This window comes from Pseudonaja textilis, chromosome 1, assembly GCF_049901715.1.
Source record: "Pseudonaja textilis isolate UNSWEBS1 chromosome 1, rPseTex1.2, whole genome shotgun sequence".
NCBI classification, from domain to species: Eukaryota; Metazoa; Chordata; class Lepidosauria; order Squamata; family Elapidae; genus Pseudonaja; species Pseudonaja textilis.
The window spans coordinates 327416208-327434626 of NC_141990.1; the positions used below are offsets into that span (position 1 = coordinate 327416208).

Genomic DNA, 18419 nt, shown 5'->3' on the forward strand with positions numbered 1-18419 from the left:
TTGTCCCAAAAGTGCTTTTTCAGCTATGACCTGGATAACTGAGAATCTCCATAGATACACTGCACTGAATCCACGGATCACTTCATTGCTGTATAGGCAGCTCCCAAGTCACACCATTCTTTTCTTTCCCCTTTGCTTATCTTGACTTATCCTCTCTCCTTCTTTCCCAGCCTATGTCAAGCTATACTCTTCTTGCTGAAAATCCCTACATTAAAATGGTGAGTAGTCCATGTGAATTTTCCAATTTTTTGTTTCTCTTGATTTTTTTTGAACTATGATCAGGATCTACCGTGCTTTGCTCTTGTTTTCCACGCCAGTTTTCAGCAGCATCACGGAGCTCCTAATTTCTCCTGTGTCCTCTCCCTTCCAATGGTTCTTTTTTTTGCAGACGTACGATATCCAGGGGAACCTCCAGAATGATAGCCAGGTTACCGTTTCTGTAATCTTTGAAAATAAGAGCAGCAGTTTCCTAAAGAGCATGGAGTTGAATGTTTTGGACTCCCTGAATACTAAAATGCTGCGGCCGGAAGGATCCTCCATCCACGATGGGATACCTGTCCCTTTTCAGCTGCCTCCTGGTATGACTGACTGCTTCCTGGTGAGAGGGGTGGGAAAGAGATTTTCAAAGAAGCCTTTGTAAAGAATCTTGGAGGATGGGGCATATGTTGTTATGAATACGTATCATAGTTCCATCTGAGCCAAACCTTGGAAGTTTATCTTAAATTCCTAGAGCAACATCGCCTCGTCTCCTTTGGATTTCAGTTTATGGGATTAATTTTCAAAGGTGTGGATTTAGAATTGAACAGATTCTTGCTGTTGTGGGTCCATTGTCAGCCCAAATAATCTCCAAAAGATGTTGGCTGTCTGATCACGACATACGATCTTTGTAAAGGTATTCCTGAGGACCAGAATATGAGCCCATTGCCATATCCTTGGAACAGTAGTTCTAATTGGTTCCCATTATGCAGAGTATTTTCTGAAGGTGAATGACTTTTCGAGTCAAAATGGATAATGACAAATGTATTTTCCCTATAGTGGTACAGGTAGTCCTCGACTTATGGTCACAATGGAGCCCAAAGTTTCTTTTGTTAATAGAGACATTTGTTAAGTGAGTTTTGCCCCATTTTATGACCTTTCTTGCCACAACTGTTAAGTGAACCACCGCAGTTGTTAAGTCAGCAACATGGTTGTTAAGTGAATCCGACTTGCCCATGGACTTCACTTGTCAGTCACAAAAGGAGATCACATGATCTGGGGAAACCGCAACCATCATAAATGTGAACCATTTGCCAAGCATCTGAAGTTTGATCATGTGACCATGAGGTTGCTGCAACAGTCATAAGTGTGAAAAATGGTTGTAAGTCACTTTTTTCAGTGCTGTTGTAACAGTCACTAAATGAACTGGTGTAAGTCAAGGACTATCTGTACTTTTCTCTAGCAGTTCCCAGTCCTGCCTTCAGTACATATTAAAATAATGCTGATTGATGATTTTGCCTATTGTTAAACTGCTAATGCTTTGTACTCTTTAGTGGGGAAAAATGGTTAAGTATTTTAAAGAAATTTGATTGTGAGAAATAAGATTTTGAAATCAAGATATAATTCTCACTTTGTATATGTAAATCTAACTACATTCTGCTATCCTATTCTAATTTTTTTTTGTCTTTTCCCAAATTTAGGAGTCTCAAATGAAACCCAGTTTGTTTTCACCCTGCAGAGTATTGCCATGGCACAAAAACTAAAAGGGACCTTGTCATTTATAGTCAAAGTAAGAGCCTGTTATCCTTTGCTAATGATGCATGTAGTTCATTGCTGAGAAAATATTAAAAGGGATTCAAGAGATATTAAGATCAACTTTTTATTTTTCAAAGAGATGACCCTCACTAGTTAGCTTGAGTGAATTTTTTCCCCATCCTGGTGCTGCAATGGGAGTAAGGGCGAAAAACAGTCGTCGGTGACTTTTTCAGTGCCGTCGTAACTTCAAACAGTCACTAAACGAATGGTTTCAAGTCGAGGACTACCTATATCCGAACTTCAGGGCAACTGGAGATACTTCCCTCAAGGAAGTGGGAAATGAGCTCCCTGCAGGCTATTGGTTGAGGCTTCCTCCTATTATAGCAACTCTCCCAGAAGAGTAAAAGTATGGTTCCCAAGGGAGATTGGGGATAAAGTCAACCACATCTTAAAGTTGCCAAGTTTGAAAAACACTATTCTAGGCAGTGATGGAGAATGGAGTTGGCTTTCTGTTGCTGTGTATGAGGAGAGAATCAAATCAAACATTTGGCCATATTAGGAAGTTAAAATGTTTGGGTTCTATCAAGAGGATAAAATGTGATATTGTATTTTAAAGGATGTGTGACCTTCTGATTCCCTCCCCTTCCCAGTGTCTGTTTGGGATGAAGCTCTTTTAGGAATGTTTAAACTAAGTCTCATCCACTAGTTTTGGTCCTGTGATTTACCTCCACTTATCATTATGCTGCAGGACGACGAAGGCTCAACACATGAAAAGTTAGACTTCAAGCTATGCTTCAGTTGTGCCTCTTATCTAATTACGACACCCTGTTATAGGTAGGTTAATGGTATTTCCTGAAGAAAAGCAACTTGTTCTTCATTTGTTGAAAGAAATATGCTGCGCTGTTACCTATAGATCAGCATTATTCTTGCAATGATGTGGTTGTGACTTGATGAATTTGTACTTAAAATTCAGTGAGAATGCAAGAAGAATCAAAGAACCCTTAAGGAGGGGGAGAAAATGATGTTACTTCAGTTACACACACTCAAACTTAATTTCAGAGATCCGTAACATAATTCCTATGGGTAGCAGAGTATTTGTCACAGCTAAAAATCACCCCTGCATGTTCTTAAAATGAATATGTTTGCTTTAAAATCTCTTGAACCTTGGTTAATTGCACAGAAAAATTCTGAAATTTGTAAAACTTGCAAATGCTTACGTTCTCATGCAGGATTTTAGGATGATGTAGCTAAAAATCACATCAACTGTGGCACTCTAGAAACATTTTGGAAAGAGTTAAAATGGTTTGAAGTGAGCATGTTCCCCTTCACAGCATCCATCCCTGAGTATTTAATTGTATCTGTGAGAACGCCTCAGTGGGGAATTTAATGGAAATAGTTGTTTGCATTAAAATTAGCACAGAATGTGAGGAATCAGAGAATAATGTAATTAGAAAAAGATTCCAGATGATTACACTTGAGGAATAGATTAGTCAGATGTACAATATAAAGTATTGTAGCAATTCATGATATCTTGTGTTACAGTATATTATATTATGAGGCTTTATCTAGTGGTGGGGGGGGGTGTGGGAGGGGGGGGGGGGGGGGGTGGGTTGGTGGGGATGTTTTTTTTTTTGGGGGGGGGGAGGGGGGGGGGTGGGGGTGTATTTGTTTTTTTGTATTTTTTGTTTGTTTTTTTTGGGGTGTGGGGAGGGATAAAAGAGTGGTTTTTTTTTTTTTTTTTTTTTGGTGTGTGGGTTTTTTGGGTGGGTTTTTTTTGTTTTGTTTTTTGGGGGGTGGTTTTTTTTTTTTTAAAATTTGGGTTTTTTGTTTTTGTTTTTTTTTTTTTTTTTTTTTGTGGTTTTTTTTTTGGGGGATTTTTTTTTTTCTGTTCTTTTAAAAAATTTTTTTTTTTTTTTTTATGATGAATAAATAAAAATAAATCGCTGTCTGGAGAATTTTGTTGTCAACCAGATGATAACAGCTTTTGTATTATACCTTGGATCTGACTTTTTCTAATGTTGTCTAAAGAATACATTAAGCAGATGACCAATAAAGGAAGCATCCCCGAAGATTACAGAAAGAGTGTTGTCCCTGGTGCTGTCTGAGCTTTAGTTGTTTGCTTGTAGAAGTTTCACTATCCAACCAGATAACATCATCATCAGGCATTGGTTGCAAGCAAACAACCAAACCCAGAGAGCACCAAGGATTCCACAGTTCAACTCCTAATTACATATATTCTCTTTTATTCTAATTACAGAAAGTAAATATGGACTGAGCTTGGAATAAGTTTTAAAATCTCCTCTAATATCAGATAGGTCAAGGTAGATGTTAGCCATTCTGTAATTTCCAACTTCCTCCACTGCTGATCTAAGCTTCTTCCTCTTTGCATTTTCCACAGTGATGCTTTTGCCAAGCTGTTGGAGTTGGGGGACCTGCATGCTAGCTCAATTAAAGTTGATGGCATCACCATCCCTTTCCATCACCTCCTGGCAAAAATTTGCTTCCACCATCATTTCTCTGGTGAGTTCCTGCTAAGAAGACTCCTTGACTCACAGTTTTGTGTATATTGGCTCACAACTCTGCTGTTGGGCATAAACTTCCCTACTTCAGGATGACACGAAGATTGGTGAACCCTCATTTTGCAAAGTTCTTCAGACAGTTGACAATCAGCCATTCTTTAGCTCTGGTTTCTTAATGCTGAAGAGGAGGTAACCTCCTAATCTTCCCAGCCTGGCAGTCCTGCTTCTCTCAGCTAGGAATTCCTAGAGAGGTTTATAATATTTTAGACTTTATGTTTCATATTTTGTATTGTTATCCCTTGTGTTTTTATTGAAATGTGATGTGCACGTGCCATGCGATAAATAAATAAATCCTAGAGAGGTATCTTGGGATCTTTAAAAGGACATTAAAACCATGCAAGCTTGCAGGAGGCTTCTTATTGAACATAGTGTGAGTTGCTGTGCTAGTTTTGCCTCATTATTGGAAGGAAAAACGTAATTGCTAGTGCTTCTCAAATGACTTCCCATGAGAAAACTGCTAATTCTGTGAGCCAAAAGCATCTCTTCTTAGAGGAGATGTTTCACTGTAACAGATTCACTGTGCTGACTGTCTCAGTGCAATTACTTGCTGGTGCTCAGTAATTTTGCTGGATCTGCACAAATGTGATGTCATCAAAATCTAGAGATATATATGAGAACGATATGCCTTGGGAAAAAATGGCTTGTTTCTTTTCTGAAGAATGGAAAAGGAAAACAGGCACTAAAAAGAGCAGAACACCCCAACTGTCAATAAAAGATAGTCAGATAAACATGATTTTTGGCACTTGGGATTCTTCCCTCTCTCCATCATTTGTTGCCTGAGTGACTGGCTAGTGATCTACTTAAATCAGTGGCTCATGTAGATACGCACTCCTTAAAACTGTGCAGATCTTTTTTTTTTTAACCCAAAAGCCTTACAGTAGAACCTCTGGTCACGAACACTTCTGACCACAACCAAATCGGGGTTCCAACCAAAAAATTCACAACATTTTTGAATCGGGTCACGATTCAAAAATCGGGTGGCGATCAAACACGGCTGTGGCCGATTTCCCCTTCCACACCATTTTTTTTTTTTTTTAGTAGGCGCATGCTCAGTCAGTCTCGCTTCAGGTCACAACCAAATCGGTTTGTGACCGAAGTTACGGAATGAATTACGGTTGTGACCAGAGGTTCTACTGTATTTGGGGAAGGGATGGAAGCCCTTTAACCATTTCCTTTTTTCTTTCAGTTGTTGAACGTATGGGGGCCTGTGCATCCATGTACAGCCGTTCTATCCAGGGCCATCATGTCTGCCTACTCGTGAAAAAGGTGAATCCAAAAACCAAGCTCAAAGTACAAAATTGTGCAACCAATATGTGGTGATAGCGTTACCAGATGTTTAATCAGTCAGCTACAAATAATAAAGCATAATAGGACACTGTCCCATCATGCATATGATGCAATTGCAGAAACCAGATATTTTAATCAGAGGCATTCCCTGGTAGGTAGTGACTTTTCTCATCTCTAGATTTTATTACTTCCACAATAAAATTAAAATATCTAAGTAGTCCTCAATTAATGACTCTTTCAAAATGGCAACTCTCTCGCTAAGTAGGTGGTGTGATTGGAAAGCAGAAAGTCACATGACCGTGCCGACTTACAATGGAAGTTTTGGCACTTCCGGTTGCATTTGTTCAGCGAATCCCGCATGCGGGGATTTAAATGAGACATCACATGACTGACTTGCAACCTTTTGCCAGCTTTGCCATTGAAATCTGGAATCTGTTGGAATCTGGCTATCAGGCTTACAAAAGGTGATCACCTGTCAGCTCTCCCAGGTAAACCAAACAGGACAAACTAGTTCTACTTAATGGTCTGGTTACATTATCAGAATCCTGCAAGTCTGAAAGTACAAACTCCCCCCTGCCACTTGAACGATTAGGATCAATCCTTACTAAGATTCCTTTTCTGACCATTAGGCCACTGGGGGCTCCTGCTTCTCATGACTGGTTTGTTTCCTGGGTAGCATTTCTTCCCCTCTTTCCTCAAGGCCACCCACAGATTTCATCACGTCACATGACCACAGGCATCTGCAAGTATCATAACATGTGCAAAGATTGCCAAGCACCCAAGTCATGATCACAACTTCAAGGACTGGATATAAATCTCTTTTTCCAGCACAGTCATAACTTTGAATGACCCCTAAACAAATGGTCATTAAGTGAGGTCTATCTATACTCTTAATAACATCCTTGGTTAGAATATCAGTATTAAATAATAAATCAGTTCCAACAATTAATGCAAAAGAAATTGTTTAATTTTTTGGAATTGACACAATAGGGGTTGCTCTTGTAATTTACTCAGTATTTGCAATAATACTTACATGCATCTACTTCTTTAAACACACCATTTACGGAACGCAAGGAAGATAGCCATCAGATGACCGGTAGTGGCATTAGGTAGCACTGTATATTTTGTCTACTTCCAACTTGGATTTGCTTTATAAAGAGAACAAGTAAGTTAAGTCTTGTCTGTTTAACACCTCTCTCAGTCTGACTCCCTGCTAAAGCCGTAGTGTGGATTGCCCCCCCTTCAACAGGGGAGAAATGAAGTTGCTTCCTAACAGGCAGGTAAATCTTGACATCTCCTTGTAAGAATAGGAGAAAAGAACAAACATGATTCAGTTTCCAGGCAGATGAGAAGAAAGAGGATTACGAGAAACAGATTGATCTAGTGATTAAGCCACCAGGCTTGAAATGGGGAAACTAGTTTTAGTTCTCATTTTAGGCATGAAAACCGGTTGACTGACTTTGAGCTAATCACCAGGAGGCAGTGAGTTCTAGTCCCACCTTAGGCATGAAAACTGGCCAGTGACTTTTAAGCCAGTCTCTCTCTCACAGCCCAACTCACCTGACAAGGTACTTGTTGTGAGGCAAATAGGAGGAGGAAGATGCACTGGATGTAATAAAGGGATACAAACAAAGAGTCAAGAATCATGCTACCTAACCCTAAAAAGTATTTTTTTTTCTCTCTCTCTCTCTCTCTTCCCCCCCTCCGCCCCTTCAATGCATCCTTTGGCAGGGAGAAAACTCTGTGTCCATTGATGGAAAATGCGATGATTCAACCTTATTGGGAAATCTGTTGTCAGAATTCAAAGAAACCCTGTCAAAATGCTGAATACTCTTGGAATCGGGCACAGCCCCTCGTCCTTCTGGCCCCCCCAGACGAGCAGCATCCCAAGGCTCATGGACTGAAACCAGTGGAGCGTTCGATTTTTCTCCCTCTGTGCGCATGTTTGATCTCCCAGGGCATGTGTTTTCCATTTCTTCCTCCCTCCTGGGTTGTTGTGTTCGTTCTATTTTTGTTTTAATTTTCTTGCGGTTTACACATCTTAGAACTTGTGCTCTCCTCTGTTTGGAACGGTCCAACCATAGCAAAGAGATCCCCGATTGGCATCCTGGCCAGGAGAAAATGGGGTAGAGGAGATACAGAGTCCATATTGGAAACCCAACAGCATCCCTGGGTCTGCTTGCACCTCTCCCGGTGTGAGAGCAGGTAAATTCCATTCCCCGCACTTAAAAAGGAGAAAAACGTCAGGATGTCCCTCCTCTGCAACCAATTTGGATGCATCTTCCCTCCTTCCCTACGGTTGTTCCGGAGCATTTCCTGCTGCCTGTGGCTGGGATTGGTTAATCCTCTCTCATCAGGATGGGCTCCCACAGGAATGTTTGAAGCCCAATGCAATATATCATTTCTGGAATTAACAAAAGGTAGCCTAATTAGAAGTCCAAAGTCATTGTGTCTGTGTAGATTTGGGGGTTTTGTGGTTATTTTTTCTTTCTTCTATGTTTAGGTTGAACAATCCTACAGTGGGGCCAATCTGCCATGCCCAGCTTTTACAAAGCCTAAGCAGATGGTCACAATCTAGTGACAGTTTGTTTTTGAAAGTGTCCACACTCCATAGTTGCAGCCAGTGAATTTCTTTTTCTTTCTTTCTTTCTTTCTTTCTTTCTTTCTTTCTTTCTTTCTTTCTTTCTTTCTTTCTTTCTTTCTTTCTTTCTTTCTTTCTTCCTTCCTTCCTTCCTTCCTTCCTTCCTTCCTTCCTTCCTTCCTTCCTTCCTTCCTTCTTTCTTTCTTTCTTTCTTTCTTTCTTTCTTTCTTTCTTTCTTTCTGACAAACTTGTCTTTTTCTCTTCCGCAAGATTGGAAGATATTAGTGATGATCAGTTACAAATAGGGTGGGACACCTTGATTGTTAAGTTAATGAGAAATTGCACCTGGCAACCCTTTTTTTTTTAATTCTCCCACAATGAAACTTCACTATTGGATACTACAAAAACTGATATTTAGAATCCTGAACTTGGGGAGACGGTGTTGTGGGGGGTGGGGGGACAGGATGGAACCAACAGAACCCTTTGGTCTCTGGCTTGCATTATGTCCTCTGTGTTTCAAGACATTTGGTGCCTCAATATTTTTCTGTGTGGTCAGGGGTCTTTTTTTTTTAATATCAGTACAGTAATTATGTCTATTGGGAGCCGAGCTGCAGGATTTACTGAGAATAATTTAGCATTCTCCCAATATTGCAGCAGAGGCTGGTAAAGCAATTATTGCAAGGAGCAAGGCCGGGAGTGTTATTTGTTGACTTTTTGTGAATTTTTGCAGATTTTCCTGGGGGTTGGGAAATCTGCGCCTATTCAGAAATGTCTTAAAAGGGCAAATGCTCCTTGAAGTTAATGGATTTTAAATATATATATCTATATATATATATCTATATATATATATATATTCCTGGATAAAAACTTGTCACTTTAGCATGTAGAGTCTGTTCTCTTACAGTGATTCTAAAGACCTTCTGAAAATTGTACAATATGTTATGTTTAAAAGAAAAAGTTATTTACTATCGACATTCCCCCACAAAACACATACCACAAAGCTGCTGTAAGAATTTTTTGTGTCAGATGATTGAATAAAATTTCAAAACTTACAGAATTTAAAAATCTTTTGAATTGTGCCTTGAATCTTAATGGTGAATGCAGAATTTTTAACCCTTTTGCGCTTGGTTCAAATTGCCTCCTGGCGCTTAATAACAGATAATAGATTGAAATCCAGATTTTAAAGGAGTTTTAATCATAGTTCGTTTGGTAAGATTGTGAATAGTCGTCATTGCTGCCTTCACCCAGTCACTTTAATCTGATTCATAAGAGGGAACCTATCATTTTTTGTGTCCGTTTTGTTTCAGAAAGGCTCCAAGACATTTCCCACGCTGCTGGGGAACAGGGATGTTAAGCAAATAAACTTCTTCAATTTGTATGTGGATATAGTAGGATTAATCATCAGGATAGCAGTTTGGACGGATCTCTTCATTTTATTTTGTGTGTCACATTTGTGTTACACAAAAGAAACAGCAACTCAACAATTTAACAATTAGGCTCAAGTAGTCGTAAGAGAGTGGCGTCCTCTTCCATATCCTTCAAAGCCATTATTTTGAGCCAGTTTTTTGACAGAGTATCTCCTATACCTATGAACAGAGAGAGGAAGCCCACAGGTATTATTAGTAACTCTTCCCACCACTTCATATTTTTTAAGTGAGCATCCCTTTAGCCCAAGACAAAACAAGCCCTTCAATACTTGGGCTGGTAATTGAGGAAAGCACAGAAAGTTCTAAGGAGTGTCTCGGTTCATTAGAAATGTTTTCCCCTGTAGATAACCTCTAATCAAAATATATGGCTTTTAATTACCAATGGCTCAGACTCAACATCCCCTTTGCTGTGATTCACTTGAATATTGTCTTTGACTAAAGCAGGGATGTCCAGCCTTGGCCAATTTAAGACCGACTCAGATTAGATCCTGTAACATTATCCTAGGACACATATATTTCCTTTTATTCACTTGAAGACCTGTGGACTTCAACCCCCAGAATTATCCAGGCTGGGGAATTCTGGGGCTTGAAGTCCAGGTCTTAAAGTAGCCAAGGTTGGACACCACTAGACTAAAAGTTCCACTTAGACACTGATTGCTCCAGGGACAAGTCTGAACGACCCCTTTTTAAAATCATCAGTGAGTCAGCTTTGGCAACAACTTGGTGTTCAATAAAGTTAGCCAAATTTTATGGAAAGAAGCCATTTTGAAGTTGCTGTATAACCTGTAGCAAGGAGACTGTTGGCGCTAAAGTCTCAAAATGGCCTCAGTCAGACCATCATAAAAAAACCACCTACTTTGTGGAGGGTTAGTTTTGAAGGCCACACTTCTTGGGAACAGTCTATGGAGCATTGGACAGTAAATGAAGAACAGCAAGATCAGCCTCTTCTGTTTGGTCTCGGCAAAATAGGGCCTGGTTTGGCAGATGCGACCACTTTCAAAGAGTGTTTTAAATTAGGTTCTGAATTTCATAGCCCCGATCTAAGAGGTGGTATTCTCTCAATAAAAAATGCTGATCTTAACTAAAGGGAATCTTTCTCAGTCTTGCCAACTTGAAGATACACGGACTAGAACTCCCAGAATTCCATATACAGGTAATCCTCAACTTTCATTTTGTGACCGTTCAAAGTTACAACAGCACTGAAAAAAAGGTACTTATGACCACTTCTCACACAGCCATTGCAGCATCCCCATGGTTGCATAACCAAAATTTGGACACTTGTCAACTGGCATGTATTTCTGATGGTTGCACTGTCCTGGGGTCATGTGATCACCACTTGTAATTTTCCAGACAACTTCCGTCATGCAAAGTTGAGCAAGATTCACTTAATGGCCATATGATTCACTTAATAACTGCAGTGATTTGCTTAAGTGTAGCAAAAAAGATCAAAGTGGGGCAAAACTCACTTTCTTGCTCAGCAAAAGAAATGTTGGGCTCATTTGTGGTTGTAAGTCAAGGATTACCTGTATCTGCAAGTTGCTATGGTTGAAAAACAAATGGACTTAAGGCATTTCTCTTTATACCTGCTATGAGTAACCGAGTGTGTGGCCCATGAAATTAGATTCCAGCTTTCTTCAACCCTAGCTAGTGTAACAGTTGGGAATAATGTGAGCGATCGTCCATTATCATCTTCAGACTGTGTTAGGTGTACAGAATATTTGGAATTGTGGTAGGTAAGAATTGGAAGGGAATTTAGAGATTTTCTAGCCCAACTCTGTCCAGATTTGGAATTCATCTTTAACAAGATTCAGATAGGTGGTTATCTAGCTTCTGATTAAAAATGTCCAGTGAGTGTGGTCTTCCCAAGTTGGCCTATTCCACTGTTAAGCAGCTGGGAAATCATTCCTGATATCCAACAAAGATCTACTTCCTCACAATTTAAAATTCTTCTGGAATAACTGAACAATTGGGCCCTAGAGGTTCTACATAACAACAGTTGAAATACAGTTATCATATCTCCTCGTTGTTTTCTCCAGGGAAAACATCCATTTCCAACCGTTCTTCCTATGTTTTCCTTCTTTACCTCTTCATTGCAAACCCTACACCCAGTAGCATAATGATGTTGCCTAGTTGGACAATGAAATGTCTGCAAACAAACAACCAGGTTGAGAACTTTGTTACCTTCTAAAAAAAGATTCAATTTCTCAGTATCATTCCTAACATATCCTTCCTAAGATTTGGTTCCACATTAGTGAAGATTTGCAGATGTAGCCAATCAAATGAAAGTAATCAAGTACAGTAAAGCAGCTTAAAGTAACTTAGTAATAGCACTGCCTAAAATAACATATCCCTGCTTACTTAAGAATCAGCAGTCTGATTTGAAACAGCTTTCCCCAAAACTGCCTTGCTAAAGATAATACTTTAAACATAAAATAATGTCAGGCACTGATAAAAGCACACATTTCACCTGCAATTATGTGGTTTGGATTTTGGATCAGCAAATTTGTAAACTCAGCTGTTGTGTTTTACTCAAACCACAGTTAAGCAAATCATAATTTAGCAGGGTGTGGTCTCAAAATATCTGCATAAGTTGATGAAGAGTTGAATCACTTTGGAGTTAGTTTTGGGTATGGGGGTTAAAGAGTCTCCCCTCCCCCCCATTTGTAGGGGAAACTAACTACATTGGTACACTGCATGTTAAACAATTACAAATGGATCTCTGGACCTCTTGAACTCATTCTTTGTAGGAATTAAATCTTCATGCTCTTGAAACTTACTTGTAAAATTCAGGTTATCTGGGCTATAAAAAGGAGGAAATTAAAGTTAATAATGTATTAGAGGAAGTTTGAAGAAGGATAAATGCAAACATCAAAGAAGGATATTTTCTGAACCAAGCATCACCTGCAGCAGAATCCTATTCATCCAAAATCTCAAAAGCAAAATAAAAATAAAAATGGGAAAATACTGTCCTCCAGAGGTGTCCACAAAGTTATGATTATAGAAGTTGGTGTTTTATATATATAAAACTGGTCACACCATTGTCTTTTTGACTTTTGGGACTATGACCTGCAGGCATCCCTAATAGTGGTTCTTGTTTGCCCTCAGTAATTAGGAAAAAGTGTCCTAGATCTGTGTTTCTCAACCTTGGCAGCTTGGAGATGTATGGACTTCAACTTCCAGAATTCCCCAGCCAGCTATGTGCATAGCTGGTTAGGGAATTGTGGGAGTTGAAGTCCACCTAACTTCAAGCTGCCAAGGTTGAGAAATACGGTCCCTATATTATGGTCTTTAGTGGGCTATTGATCCAAATGATGCTGAAATATCTAACTGCAGTACGTAAGGCATTTGCAGTGTTTCCAGAGCAACTAACTAAGCTCCTCACCTCCCTGTCCCATACGGAAAAACTCCAGTCAACCAATGTGGAGGTGTCTTCGCGATTCTCTCTGTCATCCCTTCATTTTCTTTTTACCCTGAACAGCTTGGGATCATCAGCAAACTTTTTCTCCTTTTGACCTCTTCCTAACTCCAAATGGGTTATCTACGAATTGAAAAACGGATCTGATCCCCAGTTTTTATGTCTCTCCAATTAAAAAAGTTATCCATTTATTCTGGAATTTCCTGTTGTCATAGACAAGTAATTGGGGGGAAATGTCTACCCCTTGTTCTAAAATATCATCACATTTTTGTCTTTACAAAGAGCCTTTGCTTGAGGATTTTGTTATATCCAGGCTTTCAAAGGGTCTCTTAACAAAGGGGCCTCTTCAATTTCTTCTGTGTACATGCTAGAATTTTCTGAGTTCATGTGACCCACTAAATCATAAACATATTAAGGCAATTATGCACAGTCCACAATTAGGTTGAAATTATGGCTGGCTAGTTTATAGTTGAAAGTGCAGTGCTGTTCTCTGAGGTGGGAGATTCAATCCCATTCATTTTGGAACAAGAAAAAAAAAAAACATCTCTCAAAACATTTCCAATGCTGCGCCAACAATGTGCAGAAACAGCAATTGTGCCCTTTCTAAATCTTTGGATGTGGCTGCCGGAGCCTTCCCAAAATTGTCACTCAATTGTGATGATTCATGTGACAAAACAGGACAATTACAAAAGCCATGAGGAGAAATTGTATTAACATTATACGTAGTTTGAATGGTTGCTTAACACATGTTCAGATTAAGGGTCCTTGGTGCTCTCCGAACTTAATTGTATCAATAAAGGAGAATATTGGTAGCTCAGGGTTGAAACGGAGGGGTCCTTGGTGCTCTCTGGGCTTGCTTTGTTTTCTTGCAGATGTTTCATTACCCTAACTAGGTAACAGGGAGCTTAATTGTTGTCTTGCAAACGTTTCACTGTGCTAGCACTTATCTAGTTTGGATAATGAAGCACCTACAAGAAAACAACCATGCTCAGAGAGTACTAAGGACCCCAAATTTCAACCTGAGCTACAAATATTCTCCTTTATATAACAATAGCAATAGCACTCAGACTTATATACTGCTTCACGGTGCTTTATAGCCTTTAAACAGTTTACAGAGTCAGCCTATTGCAGGGAATGGGGTGAAGAGGGAATAAGGGTGGGAATGAGAGTGTTTTATTTAAGGAGGTTTTGCATTCATTCCTGCAAATCACTCCACCAATATTCAGCATTGGAATTTCAGCAAACATGATTTTCAGGAGTCCATGTGACCCCAGGTTGCCTGCCCCCACTAGGACAGGATTTGATTGGGCATACAGAACATGGAACAAGAATCTGATTGGACAAGAGGCAGTACTACATATACTTTCTACCAAATAACTTATTTTGTTTTATTATTTTTCAGTTTCAAGGCTGCTTGCCTCTGCATCAACCCTAGGTGGCTTACAATTAAAAATAAATAAATAAAGGAGAATAGCACATATCTAAGATGATTGTTGGCACTGATGATGTTACCTAAGTGGGCAATGAAACATCTGCAGGAAAACCACCAAGCTCAGAGAGCACTAAGGACACCATATATCAAAAAGCCAGTTTGCCTGAAATGGGCGGATGGGTAGATGGATGCATGGATGGAGATATATAGATAGATGACAGATAGATAGATAGATAGATAGATAGATAGATAGATAGATAGATAGATAGATAGATAGATAGATAGATATGGATGGATGGATGGATGGATGGATGGATGGATGGATGGATGGATGGATGGATGCAGTACAATTTTGGCCTTCTTGAGTAAGTTATAGCTAGATTTTATTTTTACTTCTGCTAATCAATTGAGTAATGTGTGAACTAAGACACAAACCCCATCCCATTTAGTCCTAGACCAGGGGTACCCAAACTTGGCAATTTTAAGACTTGTGGACTTCAACTGACTTGTGGGAAATTGCCAAGTGTGGAGACCTCTTCCCTGGGCATTCTTCCTTACTATCACTCCTTACCTTTTGGCAGTACAATGACTGAAAGACAAACAGAAAAACATAACCATGAGAAATTATTTTTAGTTATTAGAAAGATAGCAGTTCAGCCCCTATTTTGAATTCATGGGTGGTGGTTGATTTGTTGTTGTTTTGGTTTCCTTGGTTTCTTGTGGATGTTTCAACTATTTACTGACCTCATTTCTGCTTAACAGATTCCATAATTATGTTTTTTTACAAATCTGTACAGGTAGTATTCAACACAGTTCATTTAGTGAACGCTCAAAGTTACAAAGGCACTGGAAAAAAAATGACTTACAGCCATTTTTCACACAACTATTGCAGCATCCCCACAGTCACATAATCAAAATTCGGCAACTGACTCCTATTTATGATGGTTGCAGTATCCCAAGGTCATGTAATCCCTTTTTTTGCAACTTTCTGACAAGCAAAGTCAATGAGGAAGCCAGATTCACTTAACAAACGTGTCTAACTTCAGAACTGCAGTGATTCACTTAACAATCATGGCAAGAAAGTTAGTAAAATGGGGCAGCATTCATTTAACAACTGTCTCATTTAGCAACAGGACTTCTGGACCCAATTGTTTTCATAGGTTGAGGACTACCTGTATTTACCTGAAAGAAAGAGCAAGTTCCCCTAATCCTTCAACTTTAAAAACCTTTAAGAAGTCTTCTTCAATCAATGTTTCTCAACCTAGCAACTTTTAAGATGCATGCTCCTTGCTAAGGAACTAAATTAATGTCTATGGAGATTCTCAATCATCCAGGTCATGGTTGTCCCAAAGGTGCTTTTCAAAAGACAATGGGATTTTTATTTTTTATTGGGGGGGGGGCTTTTTTCCTCTCCTATAAAATTTTTCACATCAGTCAGAACTGAATCAGAACTTCAGTCAGAACTGCAGAAGCTTCTTGGATAAGAAGCAAAATATTTTAGCAGAGAAAAAAAAATCAAGAAACTCCAGTTACCTTTTGAAAAGCACCTTGGGGAGGACTAAACCAATATGCCACAATATTTGTCAGCCATCAGCATTTTTTATATACAAAGCATTAAAAAATGAACTGCATTCAGCAAAATATATATTGCAGAAAAGTGTCCAGTGAGGATATCCTGTGGCCCTCCAGACTTTGCTGAACCACAGCTTCCAGTTTCCCAGGCTGCTGGGAGTTATAGTCTAACCTGTTTTGGAGAGGCAGAAGGTACCTAGTCTTAGAGAGAAAGCCTTGGCTTGGGCAAGCTGTTTCCTGGATGGGGTGATCACATAGAAATGGAGATGTATAAAGGTTTGTCAAATGAATGCCGGAAATGTAAAAGTACAGAGGGGATCTTTTATCATCTATGGTGGACATCAGAAGTGGTTTTCAGCAGGTTCTGACCAGTTCAGGAGAACTGGTAGTGGAAATTTTGAGTAGTTTGGAGAATCAGCAAATCCCACCTCTGACTGGCCCCGCCAACCCCATCTATTCTCTGCCTCCCGAGTCCCAGCTGATCAGCTGGGTCTCCGTTTGTTGCCCTGCAAAGGAGAACGGAGCTAGAAAGCAGGTTAGTGGGGTAGGGAGGGAATGGAGATTTTACAGTATCCTTCCCTTGCCACGGCCACCAAGCCACACTACGCCCACAGAACTGGTAGTAAAAAATTTTAAATCCCACCACTGGTGGACATGTGATACAGCAAAAAAAAAATTAGAGTATGCATGATTCATATTTTAATACAAAAAGTTTTGAAAACAGAGATAAAAATGAAACCAGAACTTTTCCATTTGGGTTTCATGGAAAAAGAACTAGAGAAAAAAATGGAACTTCATTATTATATATGTTGACAGCAGCAAGACTATTGTATGCACAAAAATGAAAGGACACTTCGATTCCTACTATGGACGAATGGTTGCAGAAGTTGATGGTATTGGCCGAAATGGCAAAACTGACCACTTTGATTAAAGAAAAGAATGTAAGTACTTTTGTTTCCACATGGAGACCGCTTCTGAACTTTGTGCTCGGTGTGGAAAAGAATTAAAGTCTAACTTTGGGGTTTATTGATTAGACTGATAGATCTTTAAAGAAATGGCTTGTTCATACCATTACAGAAAAGCAAAAAGTTGTGATTTGAGGTGAATGCCTTAATTTACTGTAACAGGGAGAGTCAATGCTTCTTTTTCTTTCTTATCTTTCCTCACTTCTCTTTCCCTTTCCCCTGCCCTATTGCTTTTCTATTTACTTTGTATTTTGTATTTTATAATACTTTATAACTCAATAAAAATGGGAATGGGAAGATAAAAAGAAAGGAACATTGCATTGTGAGAGTCATTCCAGTGTTGCCTTAAGGCAGGGGTCTTCAAACATGGCAACTTTAAGACCTGTGGACTTCAACTCCCAGAATTCCTCTTCCAGTCATGTTAGCTTGGGAATTCTGGGAGTTGAAGTCCACAGGTCTTAAACTTGCCATGTTTGAAGACCCTTGCCTTAAGGCAACACTGGAATGACTCTCACAATGCAATGTTCCTTTCTTTTTATCTTCCCATAAGGGGCCTTAAGGGGTCTCAGTCTAGCCTTGTAGCTTTGGCAATATCTATTCAACACCTCATCCTTGTCCCAAAATCCTCTGCGCACAGTGCTAAGTTCCCCTTCTCCCCTTTCTCCCTGTTTGTACCAGGAGCTTTTTGCAGCATTAAAGCTCTCTATTTTCCCCATGGCTTCCAAAGAAATAGGCACTTACCTAAATGTAGGGACTTGTCTTAGGGCCGATGCCCACACCTCTGGTTCCCTGTGGATACAACCATCAGATGATGTCACAAGAGGTTCTGGTACAGGTGATATTCAGCAGGTTCTGACCAGTTCTGGAGAACCAGTAGTGAAAGTTTTGAGTAGTTCAGAGAACTGGCAAATACTCCCTCTGACTGCCCCCCCCCCATCTCTTCTCTGCCTCCCGAGTCCCAGCTGATAGGCTGGGTCTTTGGTTGCCCTGCACAGGAGAACGGAGCTGGAAAGCAGGTTAGTGGGGCGGGGAGGGAATGGGGATTTTGCAGTAACCTTCTCCTGCCGCGCCCACGGAACCGGTAGTAAAAAAAATTGAATCCCACCATTGGAGCGTTCTGGCTTATTTCACCTTGTTTCTCTGTCCCCCAGTCAGAGATTCTGGGCAGTGAGGAACAACTAAAACATGAAAGCGTCAACCAACGTAAATTGTAAGAACAAACTATCCAAGCTCAGAGCACCAAAGACCCTGCACAATTCAACCCTCAGTAACAAATGAATCCACCAGAAGCATATTAAATGTTAAACGTAATCATCAGTCACCTTCAATCTTGATCATTACGGGTTGAGGAAAAATAGAAGCTTCCATCAGCTTCCTACATGACTGCAAGGGGGATCCATCCTAGCTCAGGGAGAAGAGAATTTCCAGAG

At 39.8% G+C, this 18419-nt stretch overlaps 1 protein-coding gene and 1 long non-coding RNA gene across 9 annotated transcripts in view; one reads left to right on the plus strand and one right to left on the minus strand.

Annotated features, from left to right (window-relative positions):
- Positions 1–9243, plus strand: part of AP3D1 (adaptor related protein complex 3 subunit delta 1) — a 52246-nt gene extending 43003 nt beyond the window's left edge. For all 8 annotated transcript variants that reach the window (XM_087922740.1, XM_087922743.1, XM_026698980.2 and 5 more), the window contains 7 exons: positions 171–218; positions 389–578; positions 1677–1765; positions 2480–2565; positions 4130–4251; positions 5497–5576; positions 7329–9243. In XM_087922740.1, coding sequence (XP_087778866.1) covers positions 171–218; positions 389–578; positions 1677–1765; positions 2480–2565; positions 4130–4251; positions 5497–5576; positions 7329–7424 — 711 coding nt within the window. In that variant the 3' untranslated portion in view covers positions 7425–9243. The remainder of the gene's footprint in view (positions 1–170; positions 219–388; positions 579–1676; positions 1766–2479; positions 2566–4129; positions 4252–5496; positions 5577–7328) is intronic.
- Positions 9244–9628: 385 nt separating this feature from the next.
- Positions 9629–17773, minus strand: LOC148128396 (uncharacterized). The gene is made up of 4 exons (XR_015741314.1): positions 17731–17773; positions 15024–15041; positions 12383–12405; positions 9629–9764 (listed from the first exon to the last, which is right to left on the minus strand). It is a non-coding gene; the product is annotated as an uncharacterized LOC148128396 (long non-coding RNA).
- Positions 17774–18419: the final 646 nt, after the last annotated feature.